At 32.3% G+C, this 18572-nt stretch overlaps 1 protein-coding gene across 1 annotated transcript; it reads right to left on the bottom strand.

Moving 5' to 3' along the window:
• Positions 1 to 2769: 2769 nt before the first annotated feature.
• LOC125829569 (cytochrome P450 71AU50-like) lies at positions 2770 to 18343 on the bottom strand. The gene is made up of 3 exons (XM_049508783.1): positions 18187 to 18343; positions 16513 to 16601; positions 2770 to 3416 (listed from the first exon to the last, which is right to left on the bottom strand). Exons 1-3 carry the CDS (start codon positions 18341 to 18343, stop codon positions 2799 to 2801), a joined length of 864 nt encoding a protein of 287 aa, XP_049364740.1. The 3' UTR covers positions 2770 to 2798.
• Positions 18344 to 18572: the final 229 nt, after the last annotated feature.

The following is an 18572-nucleotide window of genomic DNA, read 5'->3' on the forward strand; positions in this document are numbered from 1 at the left end:
GTTAATATTGTTAGAAAGAGGTTTTCAGTGTCTTTTGGAGTTTCAAGTTTTGGAATATGGAATTCCGTAGATTCCATCAGTCCCAAATTGTGGAATCTAATTAGTGAGAGTTGTCGATTTCAAATTCGGAGCCTTTTTGAGGATTTGAGATCCTAAGTTAGAAATTGTTGAAAAATTAGCCTTTGGGTTGACTTTGATTAACATTCGGGGTTCGGTTGCTCAGATTAGAATTTCAAGAGTTTCGTTAGATTTGGGGGATGATTTTAAGTCTAGGTGAGGTCTTGGTTGATTTTTGATAGGTCCCAAACCTGTTTTAGCCGTTTTAGACATTGTGTTAGTTTTCTGTGGTTTTCACAGATATCGGGTCAAGGAGTCCTCAGATTTGTGTTTCGACAATTCCATTGAGTTTGAAACATTGAGTATAATTGATTTGCTTATGTGGTTCATGTGTATGGGTATCTAAACGAATCTTGAGGGTTCTTTCGATATTTTGAGAGCTGATTTTTCTAATGTTGGTGTGCTTCGCTTTCATGAAGGGTGCCTTGCGATCGCAATGTTCGCGAAAGAGAGACCCTAGTCGCGAAAGTGAAGGGCCTCAGTTAGGCAGGGTTCGCTTAAGCGAACCATGGGCTGCGATCGCGATGTTTGCGAAAGCAAGGTCCCCACTTTCACGGGGTTCACATTTAGCGAATCCAAGGTCGTTTTTGTGACATCATAGAGTGGTTTTGACCTGCAAATTTCAGGTTTTGAGCATCATTTTTTCATTTTTGAGCTTGGTAAACCCTTGGAGGCGATTTTCGAAAGGATTTCTTGTGCTAAATCGTTTGGGTAAAATTTTGTGATCCTAAAACTTCATTTCCCTTTGATTATTTATGGATTATAACATCAAAATTTGAGAATTTATTGGCAAATGACAAGATTTTTCAAGAACTCAAGTTCTAAACTAAAATGAGCATTGTGAACTTATTTTGAGTCATTTTTTGAAATGATTTTGAGCAATGAGTTCCTAATTAAGGCCTTAAGTAACATTTTCAAGCGTTGATTTTCAGAATTGGGTTTTGTGATTGACCCATTTTAAAAAGTATATAAGTTGTGTATTGTTGTTTCTGGAAATTTATTATGAATACTTGATTGATTTGATTGTATGGCTTTGGACATTGATCGAAAGGGGGAGACTCAAGTCTTGGAGTGACTAGTTGATCGATTTAAGGTAAGTGATCTCCAAGACCCTGTAATATACTATAATTCGTGTATTCCCTTCATTGTGTGTATGTTGAGAGTAATGAGAATGAGGTGAATGGTTAATTATTCACTTAATAAATCTTAATGAATAAAAAGGGGTTGAAATGAAAAGGCTATGTGTTGATCATAATGCTTGCTATCAGCTGTTTTAAAAGCTTTCTTTATAATGCATCTCTATTGTTGCTTTTATGTTGAACTGAGTTGAGTATTTCCGAGTTTGAGTACCTTTGAGCTGAGATGAGGTGAGTATGTTTCTTCAGTTCCAGTTCAAGCTTATGTCATGTTTTAGATTTCCCCTTGTATGCTCGTACATTTCATGTACTGACGCTATTTGGTTTGCATATTTCATGATGCGCAGAAATAGGTAACCAGGGTCATCAACAGGCGCTTCGTTGATACCACTTGTAGTCCCAGAGTTGTTTGGTGGCCTCCTTGCTTCTGGAGGATCCCTCATTTATTTCTGTTATTTCAGTTTGTTAGGATGATCTGGGGTCTTGTCCCGACACCCCTCATAGTATTAGGGGCTTCATAGATAGACAATTGTAGTTCATGAGTCTTTTTCATTTCCATTGTTGATGTTTGAGACTCGAGTTGCCTTCTTTTGGCTAGTTGAATGTTCTTATACATTTCTGAGTCTATTATTTTGAGACATTGAGTTTAAAGGTTTTACTTTTAAAGTTCTCTTATTGTTGAGTAAGTCTTCCGCTGAATATTGAATCAGACCAAGGGTTCGCTTGGGGCCAACAATGGTTCTCGAGTGCCAATCACATTCAGGGAATAGGCTCGGGGCGTGACAAAAATGGTTCCGGCTAATGAAATGATATGAAGTCGATAGGAAATGGTTCTGGCTAGTGATTTAAGCCGATGAGAAATGGTTTCGGTTAGTGAAACAAAACCAATGAGAAATCTTCCATGCACATTTACTTTATTTTTTATTTTTTATTTCATAAAAGCATAAAAACATCTCTTGCTATATATATATATAAAAGAGAAACACTATTATGTTTATGAAAAAATCAAACCAAATCGAATACAACCAAATCTAGTAATATGAATTATATTTGATTTTGATTCGTTTTCATAATTAAAAAGCCAAATAAATTAAGTTGATTGTAATTTTAGCCAAAAATCGATCCAAATCAAGTCATGAACAGCTCAACGCATGATATAAGACTTTATCTCTGTGAGTTCCAATTTGTCTTTCTAAAACATCACCTATTAGAGAAACATTAATCATATTTTACGTCTGATGTTTAGTATAAAAAGAGATTATTAATAACAATATTTTTAGCTAGATGTGTTTTAATATATTTAAGGAAATCATTATTGAACGACAATCATATCCCTTAGAAGAGGAAGAATACTGTCATTATTTTCTTAGCAAGAGATTATTGAATTTCAAAACTAAAATGAAACTAACAAGTTGTACAATATAATAATGTTTCCACACATACACTTAAACTGAAAATACGAAAAATAGATACTTCATTTTACTCGATAAATAGGAATAGCCATTAGAGATAGTGTGACTATTTGACTTATTTTCACATGTGCATTTACTTATTATGCAATCGATAAATAGGAATAGCCATTAGAGATAGAGCTCTAGCTGTTACCAAACCAAATTTCTCAGTCATGTTAATATCATTTGACATCATACCATTTGGAAACTCCCAATCGAAGGAGTGAACTAATTGAGCTACCACCAAACGAACAATGGTAAGCCCTAACTGTAAACCAGGACAACTTCTTCTGCCAGAACCAAATGGTAAAAGTTGAAAACTTTGTCCTCGAACATCAATAGTACTTTCAACAAACCTCTCTGGTATGAACTTTTCAGGCTCATGCCAAACATCTGGATCTCTTCCGATTGCCCAAACATTAACCAAAACTTGAGATCCTTTAGGTATGTGAAATCCATCAAGTGTGCAATCTTCAATTGACTCATGTGGAAGTAATAAGGGTGCAACTGGATGGAGCCTAAATCCTTCTTTTATGACCATGTTTAAGTAATGTAGGTTTTCTAGGTCTTTTTCTTCTACAATCCCCTTTTGGCCAACTACATAATCCAACTCACTTTGAAGTTTCTTCATTACATTAGGATGTCTGAAAAGTTCTGATAAAATCCATTCAATTGATGTTGATGAAGTATCCATTGAAGCTACCAACAAGTCCTGTATATTGAAAATATATATTTAGTGATTGTGAAAAGACATAATACATAAATAACCCCTTTAACTTGACTTCATTTCACATTTATACCCTCCAACTTTGGGTATGCACAAATAGAAACTTAAACTTGTATAAAGTTGAACAATTAGACACATAAGTCCTACACGATAATTGATTTTGTTTATCAATACGCACAGAAAAGTTTACACGATAATTGATTTTGTTTTTAAATGGTACAATGAAAAACTTAGGTTACTTTTAGACCATATATTTTATAACTCTTCCCTTTATTTTTATACTTTTGCCAAGTCAAATACCTTCTTAAAAAGTAAGATGAGTAAAATATTATTTAATTAGTCAAATACCTTATTCATTTTAGGATGAATAAATTAACAAGCCAAGTCCCAAACCATGTGACATCTCATTTTTTTAGTCTATTTTTTAAAAAATAGTGTCATACTTCGGTATAGTTAAAAATAATTTATTTTTAAAACTCTTCTTCTATCCTTAATAAAGTAATTTACAGTTATACAATTAATTAAGAATTATTTTTTACAATAAATTTTAAAAGTTGATTTTTGAAAAATATGAGAAAGAAGTATACAAGATGGACATGATTGGGGTGAACAATAAAGCTTTTGTCTTCGCCTAAAAATTTGTACGATAATATTTGCGCCACGCATGAGTCGTGGGTTATCTTTAATATCTTTTCAATTTTGCTACTTGTATATCTTTAATGTCGGTCCAAAAAAGATGAATTTCACGTCCAAAATTGTGATGTGGGCCACTTGGTAAGTGTTGATGATAGTTGATTATTAAATAAGTTACTTGTATATTAATTTTTGTATAATTTATATGATACTTCACAGGTAGAGAGAAAATAAGTTAATTGGGTATAAAATTAATAATATGACGTTTAATTGGCAATTTTAAAATTCGCACAACTAATACATGAAATGTAGTTATCATATTTGAGACTAAATCTATCTGAAATAAATCATCAAAGATTTGGCATATATTAAGCCGATATTTAACAATCACCTATAAATGATGCATGTGAAATAAGCTAATATTCAATTAGCAAAATTTGTAAAATATCGTACTAAATCAAATAATGTCAAATAAAATAAAAAGAAAAAAGTATATATAACATGTTTGGAGGCATGAACGGGACCACATTGAGCAAAAGGGTGTCAAGCAACACACCTCAATCTAAGCATATTTTTTACAAAATATAATATATTCATGCTTAAAATTGTGGTTAAGTGGATTGTAATCAATGAGTCAAAGATATAATTTATAAGTATGATAATTAAATTTTTATCTTTTCCTTTATAAATATCAATACTATTTTCTAAAATTTTTATGTACGTCATTGACCAGAGAAAATAGTAAAGTTTTGTCTTGGTCCAAAATTGTACTAAGTGAGTTAATATAACGTCCACTCATGATTTATCTTTAATGTCTTTTTTTGCTACTTGTAGAAGTTAATTGTCTATCCGAAAAAGATGAATTTGACGTCCAAATTTGTGACCGTGAGCCACTTAGTAGGGGTAGTTTGATAGTTGGATAAGAAATTAATTATTTATTTTATGTATAAATTTTTATAATTTATATGATGTTTTATAGATAGATAAAAAATAAAATAATCACGTATAAAATTAATACCATGCTTGATTGATAATTTAAAAACTGGCATAAATAATACATATATAAATTATAAAAATATTTATAAGTTATTTTATGCATAATAAAGTATAAAATAAGTAATAGTACTTAAATAATTTATAATACATAAATAACTAATATCTATATAAAATAATACATAACCGAATTAGTACTTTCTCTTCTCTTTTTTTCCACACATGATAATAGTCATAGATATTTTCCGTCCATACATAGCATATAATAGATATAGATATGTATAAGTGGGCGTTTTCAATGAAATAAGATATTTATGAGCAATCATTTATTACTCATAAGGCTGCCTGACAGGCATGCGCTATAATAGTACTGGACGGCTAAAACATATTAGTGATCTAAAATTAAATTTGATTAAAAAAATTTTAAAAAAATATTTTACTTTTAATGAAATTTATATAGTTAATTTTTAATTTTTTCAGACATAATATTTTAAAATTTGTTAAATTTCTAATAATCTTTTTTATAAATAAAATTTTATATTTTCTATAAATAATACTTAATATATTTTTTGAGAAATATACCTATAATTTATTATTGAAAAAAAAAACTTGAGGCTACTATTTTTTAGGCTTGTGGAGCTACCTTTGATATTGTATCACAATAATTCCAGCAACATGACAGAAAACTTTCACGTGGGGAAATGTCATATATATTTGAAACATAAATCTATCGAAAATAAATCATCAAAGATTTGCATATATAAGTCGATGTGTTGGATATATAAGTTGATGATGCATGTGAAATAAGCTAATATTCAATTGGCTGTTATAAAATATAAGTAATATAAAATAATGAATACATATCAGTCAGAGATATAGAGATTAGAATGTAGAAATTATTTTATTAAGATATTTTTAAAAATTATAGTTATCTTCGATTCTTCTTTATGTGAGAATATTACCTATTTATAATTTACAAAGTGTCTTTTCAAAACAAAAATTAAAGACTTTAATTTATTTGATTGGTATATGAATTATCAAGAATTGGTACATATATAAGATAATATCATCGTTGGGAAAAGACTAATGCTATGAATACAATGCATTCATTATGTTTGAGAAAAGGTTCATTCATGCAATTATTTGTTAAATTAAATGATATAAATAAATTAAACTTTTAACGAGTGACATAAATAAATCTTTTTTTTCAAAGTTTAATGATATATTTGAGGCATTTTCCCTTCATTGTATGGACATTCACCCATGTTGAATTAATGAATTATATTAGCACTTCCCTTGAAAAAAAAATTATTCGAGTTTTTTTTTACTGAATTGATTTTATTACTTATGTTCTGAAAATTAAAATTTAATTACTAATACTTTTATATAGTTATTTGATATATAATTACTACTTAATAGAAGAGTCTACAAGTAGTCATGTCTTCGTCAACATGCCTGCTTGTATGATAAAAGGATATTTTTGAAACTTTCTACTTTTTCCTTCTTCAACTCTTTGTAATCTCTTGCTTTAAGGGTGTACTTTTTCTTTATTAGACCAAAAAAACCAATCAACATTTACCTAATGACTCATATATCCAATCAAAAAGTTATTCTTTTGTTGAACTGTGTGGGCCCAACTCATGGGCTCACAATACTATGTCGGCTCCTCATTCCGTTTTTCCTTTAATAGTAATAGTAATATTTCTATGGAAAAATCACCCCATATACATATTTAAGAGTAAATATTACGGGTTTTAAATTTATTTTTAAAAATTCTTTCTTATAACAGATTATTTACGGGTTATGACATATCAATTAAATTTTATTTTATTTAAAAATCAAATTTTATTTATTTAATAAATTATTAATCTATTTAAAGGTTTTTATTATCAATTAATAATAGGTAATTAATTTGATTTCACTTCCTTTTTTTAGAACTAAAATTTTCAGTTACCCAATTTTAGGGATTTTCTCCATACACATTTTCTTTCCTTGTTTACCGTTATCATCCCCATTCGTCAATCCCGCCCCCCTTCCCCACGCTAATTCACTCCTAGATGCCACAACCCACTATCCCACTTTCACCATTGTTTCTCATCAAGTCTAACTTCAAAATAGTCCACCCCCCTCCCCCACGATTATTCATCATCATGTTTAAGACACCCATTGAAACTCCTCGAAAGAGTCCCAAATTTGATGGAATTTCAATCGATGATGTTCATGCTCCATCGTTCAATATATTATCCCAAACACCCCGCCTAAAACTGTTGAAATTCTGGCGACCGGTGGTTCCTCTCGATCGAAGAATCAAAAAGATAAAAATAATGAAGCAAAGGAAAGTGTGATTCCGGCAAATCAAAAGGGGAATATAAGAGGAAGGGGAAAACACTTGTTGAAACCCCTCGTGATTCTGATTTCGATTCCGATTCCGATTTGGATTTTGTTAGTCAAACAAAAAAAGAAAAAAATAAAAAAATCAACAAATGTTGAAGTTGATCAAACATCAAAACCATCTACAAGAAGAAAAACAAAGAAGAAGGAATCGGAATTACCAAAATACAAAAACCCCAAAACAATTATAAGGGTAAGTACTTTATTTAATTTACTTTCACATTACTCAAAATAGTTATTTTTATTATATCACATTATTCTTATTATTGTTTTCAAAACAGTTGTTTGTGTGAAATTTGTTCCAAATCTGAAAAAAATGTTTATGGATTTGACTATAAAATTTGGGTGATGTATTTTGTATGAATTATTAAAAAAATGTTTATGGATTTGACTATAAAATTGTATGAATTATGTATTAACATTAATGCTATTGTATCTTAATTGTGTATAAGATTACAAATTTAATACCAACTTAAAACACTTGTCATATATTTCGTCAAACTTCCAAATAACTTTTTTTACAGATTACTGAACACACTTTCATACAAATTTCAATTCATTTATTCTATCAAATTCATTATCAACTTAAATCACTTTTCATACAATTCGTCAAAATTTTAAATAACTTTTTAAATAGATTACTGAACACACTTTCATACAAATTTCTTTCCATTTATTCTATCAAATTCATTCAAAAATATACATTTAATTTATACTTTAAGAAAAAAAAAAACAGTATTCAAAACAACCACAAAAACAAAAAATCACTAATACTATATATTTCACAACAATTAACAAAAAGTGATATCACCTTAAATATATTGACGATTTATAGTTTTATCATTTTTTTTTTCATTTCACTGTAATTTAAAAACAAACAATAAACAATAATAAATACTAACCTGAAGGATCCCATCTTCCACCATGTTTAATTAATATTGATATGTTGTTGTACATCACAACAAAATCAATTTTTTTCAAATATAAAAAAAAAAACTTCAATTACTCGATACTGGAAAAATTTTCTGGCAGAACAATGAAGAAACAATGAAGAGAGAGAAAAGTTGAAAAAAGAGAGAGATAAGATCTGATTTTTATTTGATTTTAACTAATTTGAGTGAATTAAGGATACTAAATAATCTTAATTAGTTTGGATCCCTTATTTCGTGCCAATTATTAATTATCTATACTAAATTCAAATTAAATTAACACCACAATTTCAATTTTTTTTTTACCTTTTACCATCAATTCCATTTTTTTTTTTAAAATCTTTAAACAACTTTTTTCAATTATTAAAAACATTTTTTTAATAATTTGTTAGAACCTGAAATTTTTAATGTTATAACTTGAAAGTCTAAATCTACTGCTATAACTCGAAAATTTTAATATAATATATATCATATATGACATATATTATATTGACGTAAAAAGTACAATAAATCACAATAATTAACCAATTTAGAAAAAATTAAAATACATATAAGAAAATCACTTGACTCCAAAAAAATCTATCAATGCCAAATAAATTGGGACATGGAAGTAACATATACTATTTGAAAATTAAAAAGATGCTATAAATTATAATAATTAGCAATTTAATATATTTAAAGGACATAAAAAATGGTTAATTTTTGAAATCCTTTATATGCCACATAAATTGAAACAAACAAAGTATTATAACTTACAATAATTATCAACTCATAATATTTTTAAAAATCATAGGAGTATAAATTTTTTAATAACTTCTCAAGTTCGATGATATCACATAAATTGAGACAAAAAATATTAACAATTAGTCCCCGTGCTGGCACGGAGTCCTGTGCAGGCATGTCTTCGTCAAAATGCCTGCTTGTATGACAAGGGTATTTTCAGAACTTTTTATTTTTTCCTTTTTTAAATCTTTGTAATATCTTGCTTTAAAGGTGTACTTTTTCTTTATTGGACCAAAAAACCAATCAACAATTTACCTAATGACTCATATGTCCAATCAAAAAGTTATTCTTTTGTTGATGAACTGTGTGGGCCCAACTCGTGGTATGTCGGCTCTTCATTCCATTTTTTCATTTAATAATGGGAAAATACATTAAAATCCCCCTGAACTTGGCACGAAAACTTACTTTAGTACTTAAACTACATGGGTGTTTATATACCCCCTTAACATATTTGATGTGAATTATTTTCAACCCTCCGAACACCAGCCCAGTTGAAGGTTGGACATTGTTACACACGCGCGTTTTCATTGGTCCATGTCACTAAGGGTTTAAAAAATATCTTACCCGTTTTATATAATCCCCCGTTCCCAAAATACAACCCGACCCATTTCTAAACAAATATTCCTAAATCTCTAAGCCCGATTCTCATTCTCTCAAATCTACAAGACCTAATCTCAAGATTTTTCTTTCATTAGCGTGAAGTAATTGATCGCATTGTGTGCTACAATTTTGTTCAAGAAGTAACGACAATCTTGAAAAACTGATAAACAATCTGGAAAAACTGAAAAGTGAAACAAAAATCAAAATAATAGATGAAGAAGAATAAGTTTGAATCTTACATTTTGAAGAACAATAATTCCTTCAAAGATTCAACTTTTAAGTTTGAAGAGCTAATATTTGAGAAAAATCAAGAAAAATATAATAAATTAGGTCACCATTTTTGGATGATTAGGTTGGTGAGGGAGAAGAGGTAATTAGGGTTCTTAAAAAGTGAAGATTGTTCTTCAAATGGGTAGTGGGTCGGATATTATCGTTGGAGGGGCAAATTTAATTTTTAAAAAATGTTAAAAGATGACTAACACGCCGTTCTAAGCTGTAACAACACGCGCACAAGCTGGTGTTCGGAGGGTTGAAAATAATTCACATAAAAGATGTTAAGGGGTATATAAACACCCGTGTAGCTTAAGTACTAAAGTAAGTTATCGTGCCAAGTTCAGGAGGGTTTTTATGTATTTTCCCTTTAATAATAGTAATAGTAATAATTTTTCATTACTATTTAGTATTTTCACTATGTTAAATTTATTTCTCTTATTCTTTTTTGTTAGTTATAGATTTAAAAATTATATAAATAATACTATAATCACAGTAATTAACAATATAAATATAGGCATGAGTAAATATAATACACAAAGAGAATAGCATTGTTGAGCAATAACATCAAATAAATAACTAAGCTAACTAACAAATTATACTCATGATAGATATTGCAGATTAGACGAAAACAAAAGGGGTGATTTTTTGGAAAAAGTAAGAGAAACCTTGGTCAAATCAATACATTACAAGAGCGGAGCTATACTATCACGAGTAAAACCCAAAGAGAAATAAATACCAGTTCGACTAAGCAGAGATAAAGATTAGATACACTTATAATGCAAGTTTAAACTAGCGTTAACAAGAATCTTTCACAATAAGAAGAACACCAAAACAGATTGCCAAGAATACAATCACATTCATACAGATGAAAGCTAACCAAATAGCAAATAATCCAAATAACACAAATGATACACTCACAGTTGAAACCAAATGAACAAGGTAAAACAGAGGTTTAACTAGTCTCATGGATACAAAATAAGCCGAAGAATCTGACGAAAGAAAAATAAAAATAAAAATGCAATGATCAATTAAGAGTCCACACAGCGAAGAAACTAAGTCGAAAAGCTCATATTCAAGCCTAACAAACTTCCAGCCAAGAGTATTGAAGTCAAAAAATAAAAAAGAGAACAAGACAGAGGCCGAGAAACCCAACAAAAGCAAGTTTATCACATAATGCTTGGAATCAAAATAGAACATAAGTGAAGAAGTAGATATTACCTTTTTTCGGGCAGCGAACGGGAACCACGAGCTTGAAAGCGCTTCCACCACTATGAGCCAATTTTGATGAGCTTCGAAAAGCAAATGAGTCGTCCAATCTGAGAAGAAAAACTAAATCCTCTCTCGTCTCTATACTCGACACCTATACTAAATACTCGTATGTCGTAGTAAATACTCGTAGTAATTTAGGGTGTTTTCTTCTTTAGTGCTACCTCCTTCCCAATATTATCTCCAACTCCCAATACTGGAAAAAAAAAGAGTTTTTTTTATAGAGGGAGAGCTAAGGCAGATTTTGGGAGGGGGGAAATTGAGAGGGAGAAAGGGATCAATTTTTAAATTCAAAATTTAAAAACTCCTCCTGTGGATAAGGTCGAACCAGCTGTCCATTTATTGATTGTACAATCTTCAATGAAAAAATGAAGGGAGTTGTTCGATTCGAGGAGCAAGTACAAACCATCATCGAGATTGCAACACCTGTCTTCTGTACGAGAGATAAGGGAGAGAAGAGAGTCACGCGACTTGAATTCACGTCTGCACTGCTGGAGGTCGAATTTCACTGGGTTTCAATTTTTTCTGGAGTTTGGAGTATACGCGTTCTTTGCTACAAAGAAGAAAATGCTACAGGGGTCTGCTGGTTCTATTATTGTGTCGTCTGATATGCGTGAAAAAAGAAGAAGAAACCATGTGGGGTCGTTTTTGGTATATTGTACGCTACTGTTGTATTGTATTGTTGGGTTCTTTTTGGTTAATAATTGGTGGGCTACTGGGTTAATATGTTGGAATTGGGTTGATTTGGGGCTGGAAATTGAGGTATTGCTTCATGGGGTATTGCTGTTTGTATTGTATGGTTGAGAATCAAGAGAAAATCTGGCTGGATCGGTGTAATGTGTTGCTGGAAATTGTATTGGGCTGCTGAAAAGTGGCCCAAACTTTGGTCTAGTAATGGGTTTGAATAAAAGATTAGATTTTGGCTAAAATGATAATAGGAACTAATTAACAATTTAGCCAAGTTGATTAAAAAGGTAGCCGAATGATTTAATTTTAGGAGATTCGGCTCGAATTCAAATAGGACAAATTAACGTAATTAATTGATGAGCTTTTTAAACTTAACGAGATAAAATAATTAACTTAATTATAAACTAATCGATTTTCAAGAAACTAATTAATTCAAAATTAAAACTATAATTCAAACTAAAACTAAATTAATAAAATATTTATTTTAACGAAGCAACAAACTTTTGATATGATTTTCAAACATTTATAAAATATACTATTTAGCTATATAATTATGTGAAATATATTTATTATTCAAATACTATAACAATCGATTGAAATTATTTAAACTAACCTTGAAACTATTTGAATTTGATACAACTAATTATTTTAAATCGTTTGAATAATAAGAAGCTCGAAAATTAACTATTATCGAGCAGGGTCAAAATTGGGTATCATAAACTGTCCCTCGTTTTAGTTAGATTGATGAAAGAAATCAGAGGAAAATGAAATTGACGAATCCAATTTTGACCGATCACATCTCCTTCTTTTGGGAAAAGGATGTTGGTACGGGCTTTGGGAATTGTGGTCGAACCCCGGAAAATAGTTTCCTACATATCTCAGGCTATATGAGAATTCACGTCACTTGTAGTTCGATAAGCTTGATTTGACGCACGATTTGAAAGAATTCAAAAGTCATCCTGATATCAGGTTAGGAAGAGCGAATAATGGAATACAGCCGAGTTTCAACATTGATTCCTCCTACATATCCCTTGACTTAGGGAATCAGACTGCTTGTAGTTCGACTCAATCGGTTGAAAATGAAATCTCTTATGCTAAGATATCATTTGGTTCAGGAGGAGTGACAAAGTAAGTCCAGTATGAAAAAGAGGCTTGCAACCTCTCAGTCATGAATGTGGCGCGCTTCACACCCATAATTAAGAATTTAAACGGACATAATTTTCAAAGCTTTTGGTGCATTGTCACTTAGATTGGAAAGTTGCTTCCGGTGAAAATCAAAATTTTCCGAATGCGAGACTGAAACCGATAGACCTAAGGAAAACCCTCATGCCTTCTGATAGGGGTGTGGTTTGATTGTGGTGGAAGTCACTCCTCAGCTCGCGTCCTAAGAATTTTGCACTCCTCTTTGGACTATGTCCCAGTTCGCTGCTAAGAAAAAGTTCTACGTTATGCTGCATCCTTGTTGAAGTCGTCCGCACCTGTGGTTTGATTTGAGAATTCATCTTTTTGGATGCTCTCGACAATGACTGAAATAAACTTATTAGTAGAAACTGTAATTGGAAAAATTGGTAGCATCTCTTACGATGCTTTTTCAGTTACTCTTGCTGTGAAAAATGTCACATAAGTATGTTCAGTATATGTCTGCACACTCAAAGTAAATAATTAGTAGACATAGTGCTGCTCTAGCTAGTAGTTTGAATAAAAAATAAAGAAAGATCCTGCATATAACAAATGAGCATAAACATCTATTTCAACTAGATGAGAAAATAAAAAAGTATTGAAAGTAGAAGATAATGGATACCGCTTTCGGACACAGTATGTCCATTACAACTCGTGATTTACTGAGGATTTGGAAATGTCATTGCTTGTACGAAAAACTTCGGTGATCTCTACAATGAGCTAGATGGCTCAATGGTTATCCAACTGTAACGAGGTGGATGACTAGATAATATGCCAACTGTAACGAGGTGGATGACTCGATAATTATCCAACTATAAGGACGTGGATGGCTCGATGATTATCCAAATGTAACGAGATGGATGGCTCAATGAATATTTGCTCCTCAGCTTGTGCTAAGAAAAGTTCCACGTTGTGCTGCATCTTTTTTTATGTCATCTGCACCTGTGGTTTGATTTGAGAATTCATCCTTTTGGATGCTCTCGACAAGGAATGAAATAAACTTGTTAGCAGAAACTGTAATTTAAATAGAGAAGTGATACCTTTTATTGTATTCAACAAATGTTCTTTTCTATAAATGTTCTGACGACAGCCTCCATTGGTTTTGACGCAGTAGATGACTTGATATGATGTGGATGACGATGCTTCATTGATAGGATGATGATGATAGATTGGTAGGATAACGCTGCTACATGATAGGATAATGACGTCGATGCTCCATTGATAGGATAATGATTGATGATGTATCAGCGGGATGATGTTAATGCTCCATTGATAGGATGATGATGCTTCGTTGATGATCCATTGGTAGGGTGATGTTGATCCACTGGTAGGATAATGTTGATCCATTGATAGGATGATGATTCTTCGTTAATGATTCGTTGGTAGGATGATGTTGATCCATTGACAAGATGATAATGCTTCGTTTATGATCCATTGGTAGGATGATGTTGATCCACTGGTAGGATAATATTGCTTCGTTGATAATTCATTGGTAGGATGATGTTGATGCATTGACAGGATGATGATGCTTCGTTGATGATCCATTGGTAGAATGATGTTGATCTATTGACAAGATGATGTTGCTTTGTTGATGATCCATTGGTAGGATGATGTTGATCCATAGACATGATGCTGATATCTCATCGATAAAATGACGATGATGTCCTTCTCGGTGGTGGTACTATCTCATTTGATAATACTACAGATATGTTCCTCTTGGTAGTGGTATTATCTCATCTGATAATATTGTAGAAATGTCCCTCTGGGGTTTCACATTGCCGCGTCTTATATCGACACAATTTGTGAATATTCTTCATATGTTCTTGATGATTTGTACTCATTGTGACTCATGCTTTGCTGGGAATTTGACCGAGGTGTTGTTTCTTGTATTCTAAAATATTTCTTTTTTCTTCTAAAAAAAACTTTAATGACTTTTCTGCATCTACAAAAAAGTTGTCAATTTTGGAGAGCTACTCGCCCTTTTAACTTCTCCAAATTCATTGAATGGAGGAATATGATGATCTTGAGGCAAACTTATAAACCTGGATCCACAGAAAAATTAGTAGTTTTTAAAACAAATTGATCTGTGTTGAGTTCTTCAATATCTTGCTCCTTGTCTTTCTATATTCGGTTGATCACTCCGATCTCTTGCTCCTCGATAGACATAAAATGAAATTATACAAAATATTTAACATATCAAAAGCCTAAAAAGGGATTTTAAAAAATCACTGACAAATGTCATGTCATGCGTAGCTTAAATGAAAGTCCGTGGTTTGAAACTTTGGTTTATCCGATAGCTTGTTCTGGAGAATTCAAAAATCCTTAAATCTTAGGAAATTTCTGAAACGGTCCTCCCAAAATCTGCTATTATTGAAAGGTTTTGCAGTTGACTCTAAAATTCAAAGATGTCGGAGATTGCTGCATTTGACTATGAACTTTAACCACGCCAGAGATCATTCAAAGTTAGCTTTAAACTTCTAATATGCTTGAAATATTTGAAATTTACTACAAACTTCTAATGATGCTTGAAGGAATTTTGAGGTCATCCTCAAAAATTTTGTCCCAGTTAGATGTCTTGGAGTATCTCTAATTGTTGATATATGACTTGTAGAATTTTTGAGACCCTCTCAAAAATTCTGTCCCAGTTGCGATTCTCGATATATCTCCAGTCTTGACTTGTTGTAGAATTCTTCTTTTTTGAGAATTTTTGAATTCCTCTCAAAAATTCTGTCCCAGTTTCTATTGTAAAAAACACAGAAATCTTACGGGAGATATGACCGAACCCTTGTGGCGCCTACGTATCCCATTGAGGCAGGAATCAGGTCAAGCATAGTTCCCCCTCTCAAAGATTAACAAAAATAGGAAATTTTGATAAGGAAATGATCGAGGCCGACACAAGCTGCTTGCGTATCTCATTCTTGAGAATTCAGGTCAAACGTAGTTCATTACAAAGAAATATTAAAAGGGGATAACAAAATGACCGAAGCCGACATAGGCCGCCAACGTATCTCATTCTTCACAATTCAGGTCAGACGTAGTTCATTACAAAGAAATATTAAAAGGGGATAAAAAAGTGACCGAAGCCGACATAGGCCGCCTACGTATCTCATTCTTGAAAATTCAGGTCAGACGTAGTTCATTACTAAGAAATATTAAAAAGGGATAAAAAAGTGACCGAAGACGACATAGGCCGCCTACGTATCTCATTCTGGAGAATTCAGGTCAGACGTAGTTCACTACAAAGAATAATTTTCTAACTACAGAACATAAGACAATTACAAATAAAAGATGCTACTAGTGAATCCCCCACGATTCAACAATGAATTACCATTGGTATTGGAAGTGACCGTTGGAAGGGTGACAATTCCTTGATCAATCAAGTCCTGAATTTTGTGTTTTAAGTTGATGCAATCCTCATTGGTATGTCCAGCACCTCCTGAATAGTAAGCACAATGAAGATCAGACCTGTAAACTCTGGAATTGACATTGACATTTTTTGGATCAATTGTTCTTATCAGACCAACCGATTTCAATTGCTCAAAGAGTTGGGTTTGACTTTCAACCAAAAGAGTAAAGAGTCGAGAAGGTTTCTTCAAATACTCATGACAAGAAAGATTGTAATTATTTCGCGACGGTAGATATACTTGACGATAACTTGGAGGATTTTGGCGAGTAGGTGCTGGTGTTTGAAAATTTTGGTATTGTGGAGCTTGGTAGCTATGACGGGCATTTGGATAATTTGGCAATGGAGCTTGGTAATTTGGATGATTTGGTGGTGGATTTTGGTAATTTGGTTTGATGAGGTAAGGATTTTATAGAGCTAAAGGGTAGGTTTTGGATGGTAAGGACTTTCGAACATTGAGACCAGCATGGCTCTTTGATTTTTTGCTTGATTCAAATGAGATAGAGGAAACATCTTACCTCTTCCTCCTCAATAGTCCCAAGGATTCATCTTGGTGAGTCATTCAGATGATTATTCCGGTCTTGAGACCGTTTTCAATTGCTTCACCAACTTTAACTATCTCACTGAACTTCTCTCCTAAAATGAGCAACATCCTATTGTAGTACTCCGGCTCTTGAAAGCGCACGAAGACTTCAATAATCTCTTTCTCGGTCATGAGAGGCCTAACCCTTGCAGCCTTTCTTCTCCAACGGTAGGCATACTTTCGATAGCTTTCAGTAGAATTCTATTTGATTCTCTCCCAAGAGTATCGATCAGGAATAAATTCTACATTGTAGCCAAACCTTTCAATGAAGTTTTTAGCCAAAGCGTTCAAACTTGGCCATTGCTTGGATTCTTTGGAAATAAACCATTACAATGCTTCTCCTTTTAGATTTTGACTAAAGAGTCGCATCAACAAAGCCTCATATTTCCCAACTCCAATGAGTTGATCATAATAAGCCCTCAAATGAGTCAAAGGATTCTCAACTCCACTAAATGCTTCAAATTTTGGTACTTTAAAACCTTTTGGAAGCTCCAAATGTGGATGAATGTACAAATCTTCATAATTCAACCCTGCAATGTATGTGGTGTATCGAAAGTCCTTCATTGCATTCATAACTTCCTCTCTAATGCTCTTGCACTCCTTCTTCTTCTTCTTCTCATAATGACCGGATTCAATATGTGGGGTAATGAGAGGGTACAATTCAGGCGATATTGAAAGATGAGTTGAGTGGTAGGTGGGTTTTGGACAATTTGAGTAGTGATTTGATGGATCGGAGGAGAATTTTGGAAAATATTGGTATTTGGATTTTGAGTAGTAGATAACTTTTGGTGTGATGAGCTAGCATGGTGTGGATTAAAGGTGGTTAAGTCGATGATGAGAGGTTTTGAATTCGTAGCAGTGGATGAATTTTTTGGATAAGGGCCAGATGTTGGGTCCGAAGTAGGAAAATGGAGTGGATGCCTTCCGTTGTCTGGAATAGAAGTGTTGGCAACAATAGCTAGATTCGTCAAATCTCGAGTCTTATCCATTTCAGCCCTCATTTCAGCAATCTGCTGGAACAATTGTGCAATCAACTTGTTCTGTTCAGCAATGATGTGGTATTCACAATAATTTCGGTCAAATCAGTGTTCTCAGCATTTTCAACCACTTTTTCTTTGCCTTTTGACAAACATCGATCAGAGAAGGAATCTTTGGGGTCTTTAGACCTTGTGAAGTATGGATGTTCAGCCATTTTCTCAACACAGACTAGTTTTGAGTACCTGACAAAGAAAATAACTCAAAGACAAATATGTTAGTCTGTGTCGATGATAAATAATACAAAATATCACACATATTACTGTAAATACATAAGGGTTGCTTCATTTGAAGATAAACTAGCCCACGTATATAGAGAAACGACTAAATAGACAGGAATTTGACTATTTGATTTTGAGCTTAGTGGACCAGAATGTTGACTTGAG

The sequence above is a fragment of the Solanum verrucosum genome, unplaced genomic scaffold (assembly GCF_900185275.1).
Source record: "Solanum verrucosum unplaced genomic scaffold, falcon-dt-bn FXZP01000031.1, whole genome shotgun sequence".
NCBI lineage: Eukaryota > Viridiplantae > Streptophyta > Magnoliopsida > Solanales > Solanaceae > Solanum > Solanum verrucosum.

What these genes read in the sequence shown, in the direction of transcription:
- LOC125829569 (XM_049508783.1), bottom strand. Translation starts at nt 18,343, where the DNA reads ATGGCTGAACATCCATACTTCACAAGGTCTAAAGACCCCAAAGATTCC. An exon ending in ATCATTGCTGAACAGAACAA is followed by an intron (nt 16,602 to 18,186) that starts GTTGATTGCACA and finishes CTTACTATTCAG; the next exon opens with GAGGTGCTGGACATACCAAT. An exon ending in GAATTGTCACCCTTCCAACG is followed by an intron (nt 3,417 to 16,512) that starts GTCACTTCCAAT and finishes TTCAATATACAG; the next exon opens with GACTTGTTGGTAGCTTCAAT.